This window comes from Notothenia coriiceps, unplaced genomic scaffold (genome assembly GCF_000735185.1).
Source record: "Notothenia coriiceps isolate Sejong01 unplaced genomic scaffold, NC01 NC01_scaffold00034274, whole genome shotgun sequence".
Classification (NCBI taxonomy): domain Eukaryota; kingdom Metazoa; phylum Chordata; class Actinopteri; order Perciformes; family Nototheniidae; genus Notothenia; species Notothenia coriiceps.
Genome location: NW_011366975.1, coordinates 287 through 3,828, shown reverse-complemented (window position 1 = coordinate 3,828; position 3,542 = coordinate 287). Strand labels below are relative to the sequence as shown.

The 3,542-nt window shown below is 42.0% G+C and overlaps 1 protein-coding gene across 1 annotated transcript; it reads right to left on the bottom strand.

The window, feature by feature from the left end:
- Positions 1-1,345: 1,345 nt before the first annotated feature.
- LOC104962072 (ras-related protein Rab-1A-like) lies at positions 1,346-3,056 on the bottom strand (the record flags this gene model as incomplete). Its single annotated transcript, XM_010790464.1, has 2 exons — positions 1,346-2,168; positions 2,925-3,056. Coding segments are annotated over 2 exons (333 nt in total), but the record flags the coding sequence as incomplete, so codon positions are not given.
- Between the last annotated feature and the right edge of the window lie 486 nt (positions 3,057-3,542).

The following is a 3,542-nucleotide window of genomic DNA, read 5'->3' as shown; positions in this document are numbered from 1 at the left end:
TCCTTGATTATGCGGGCTAAAATCCTTGATTATGCGATTAAACATGCGGGGTTTTTATGTGATTTTATGCGGTGAAATTGCGGAAAGTTGCGAAAATATGCGAAAAGGTGCGAAATATGCGAAGGAAAAAGAATAACAATTTTTTTAAATATTTGGCTGTCTTATTTATTCTCTCTCACACACAACCTGCCACTAACGTTAAACCCCTTTACTATTCAATTAAACACATTCAATGTTTATTTATTGTAAAAGCAATTGGGCTATTTTAATCTCTCACACACACACACACACGCACACACTTCTCCGCCTCATTCCATTTTCATTTACTCGTTCGTTATCTGACCAGCTTCAATCTTGTAGGCTACTCACTTCGTTTCTTGTAGCCCTCGAAAGGGTTTTGGAGGTTGATGCCTCGGTGAACGTTGTTTGGCTTTCTTGTCCGCAGCAGCAGAAAGCATTTTCGAATGTTTGAATGAATCAAAGTGGGTCGTCACCGTCGATTTTCTCTTATGCTCCAACACACAGTTGCACGGTGTGCAGAATAGTTTCCCCCCACTTTTTGCCCGGTCTTTAGTAGAAATGTTCGTCTGTAAATGAGATGGATTAGATTTTTTCATCTTGGTGTTTTCTCTATCGTGTGAGCTCCACACGTTCACTCTATACAGTGTTGTTTACATTCTGTGATGCACGAGCTGATGACGTCACGTCAAGACGAGTCAATTTTTTTTCCCCTCAACTTTGTGTGGAAAAATGCGGGGATTATGCGGCTTTTTGATAAATATGCGGCCTTTTAAAAATCTGCGCCATTTTGCTGATTATGCGGTAAATTCTGCGATCGCAGAATCGCGTTTTTCTGGAGGGTCTATTAACCACATTAACTTGATTTACATGTTGTATACATAATCTAAATAGAAGTAGCTTGAACCTTTGATAAAAATGTAGTTGAAGGTACAATATTTGACTGTAGCTGTGAATGATGCTTTAGAGAAAAGCTGGTGTTCAGAAGCTGGACCACTGTGAGCTTAAGATTCTCATGTATGTCCACACGAACACATCCTTGGCCATGTTGTGGTGACCTGACCCTGATTTAGAGCCACACATTAAAGCACCGTTTCAAATTATTTTTCATACAGGAAACACTACACCAAGAGTTCCTTTCAAATTGAATTCATTTGGCTTTATCATGAAAACAAGAGAACATTGTATTTTATATATGCCTACAACCATTTGCAAACAGACCCTGTGTAATTGGCAAAACATATGCCAAAAGAATGTAGAATAAATAATTCTAACAGGTTTTCTATACACCTGACCAGAAATTGCAGACAGGTCCTCACATTTCATATAGTTTGGTAGTACAATATTTATTTGAGTTGAGTTAAAAGTTGAGCTACAAACTTCAGGTTGTCTTTAGCCACCAAAATTAAGATTCAATAATGCAACAAACACTACAGGACTGGCAAATCCGTTCAAATACATATGTATACAGACATATATGTATATATGTACACACACACACTGCTGCACTACACTTCAGATGGTGGACAGTGAGACGCTGCTGTGCAGACTGAAGGACACATTGAAAGACACAGCAACATAATCATAGAAAAAAAAGGAAAGCTAATTAGCAAAGTGAATCATTACCATCCGTATAAGGAATGCAGATAAACACACCGTTCTCATAAGCCTGCATGAAGGGGGCCAAACAAAAAAGTAGTCTCTGAGTGGGGGGGGTTAGACAGGACAGTGTGACAATAAGAATGATGCTTTATTTATTGTTGGTAGTGTGGCTCTACTATGTACAGTACAAATATGGGAAACTTCCTCTTGTTCTGCTTACAGAGACATGTCAATCGTCCCTGTCCTGTCTATTGGAGGGGGGGGGGGGAGACACAGTGGAGTTTGAGGACATGGCAGACAGTCTGACAGGCCTGCAGATAAAGGAGGACAAGGGGGGAGCCAAGAGCTCAGCAGCATCCTCCTGACGATGGTTTGACAGTAGTGCCGGGGGTAAGCTTTACGTTTGGTTTGTCCCCTCCTCCGGCTGTGGCCCCGGGGCCCATCCTCTTCTTGATTTCAGCAGCCATGGTCATGAAGGCCTGCTCCACATTGGTGGCGTTCTTGGCGCTAGTTTCCAAAAAGGGGATGCCCAAAGAGTCTGCAAACTCCTGCACATAGCAGAGGAGCACAGAGCACAGATTGTAGATATAAATTAGGCTTTTACTTTACATTATATGATTACTGAACAGTAATAACACATTTAAACACTACATGACCCTGCATGATAGCAAAAACAGGTAGGAACACCTAAGCTTTAGACTCAGCCTTTAGACTTGGCCTATAGTTCACCCTGTGTTAGCTCTGACTGTTAGCGATGCTTGCTAGTGTAAACACAGACCGCGACAAATAGCGACATTTCTGATAGGGCCGTGGGTGTAAAGCCAGCCCAACATTTTGTAATGTTGTCATGACCAGATCAAATCTGGATCAGCTCCGTTGTACCACGTTTTTAGAGATGTGGGTAAGTAGGAAAAGAGAGAGGGTTTTATTTTCTGACACTTTGCGAGTCTCCTACACACTGGGGACACTATGTATAAAAGACATCAAAAAGTGCATATTGCATGATACGGGACCTTGAAGCTCAATGTGTTTGTCTTTAACTGTGACGTACATGAATATCAGGTCACATTTTATGACAAATTCATGCATAAAACCAGGAAATTCCAAGGGGTTCCGGTACTTTTTTTTGCCAATGTATGTATCCCCTTTGGCTGAAGTAGAGAGCAGCGTGTACTTCCAAACCCTCTGCTCTGCCCCTCTTCTTGGCTAACTTAAATAAGACATCTTCCAAAATGTCAAACTAAAGCAGAGACACAGACTCACTACAAGAGAGGAGAGTGAAGGTTTCTGTACACCAGCTTTACCTTGGCTGTTGTGTAGTCCACCACCTTCTTTGTCGTCAGGTCACACTTATTCCCAACCAATAGCTTGTTGACATTTTCACTGGCATAGCGATCGATCTCCTGCAGCCACTGTTTGACGTTGTTGAAGGATTCCTAAAAAAGGGATCAGTTAAACATTGAAACTGAGCAACCAGATGTGGCAGGACTGTTTGTGGCTCTATGAGCCACCACAAGGCTGCATTGTGTGGACAGTAATAACAACCTTTGTGCAGAATGAGGATAGGATCAATGTTTTGAGGGAAGTGAACACAAGCTTAATCCTCAAATAGGAAGATGAAGAAGACAGTCTCTTCTTAAAGACAATTCAGCTTTTCACTCTGTTAGTAGTGGAGGAAATAATTATTTGATCCCTTGCAAATTGGGTACAGATGTAACACCTCATTTCAGACAGTTTGAAACGCGAGGGCCGTGGCCGGCAAGGGGTCTGCCCTCGCTCAAAGGAAAACCTCCAGCGTGACTTGAGACCGCCCCCTTGATAAATAAATGTAATTATAATGAAGCCAGCTGCAATGGATCATTGATCCACCAGGGGGTGCAGTGGGGTTCCACACTGGAGCTCATGTGAAATAAAGTCAGATA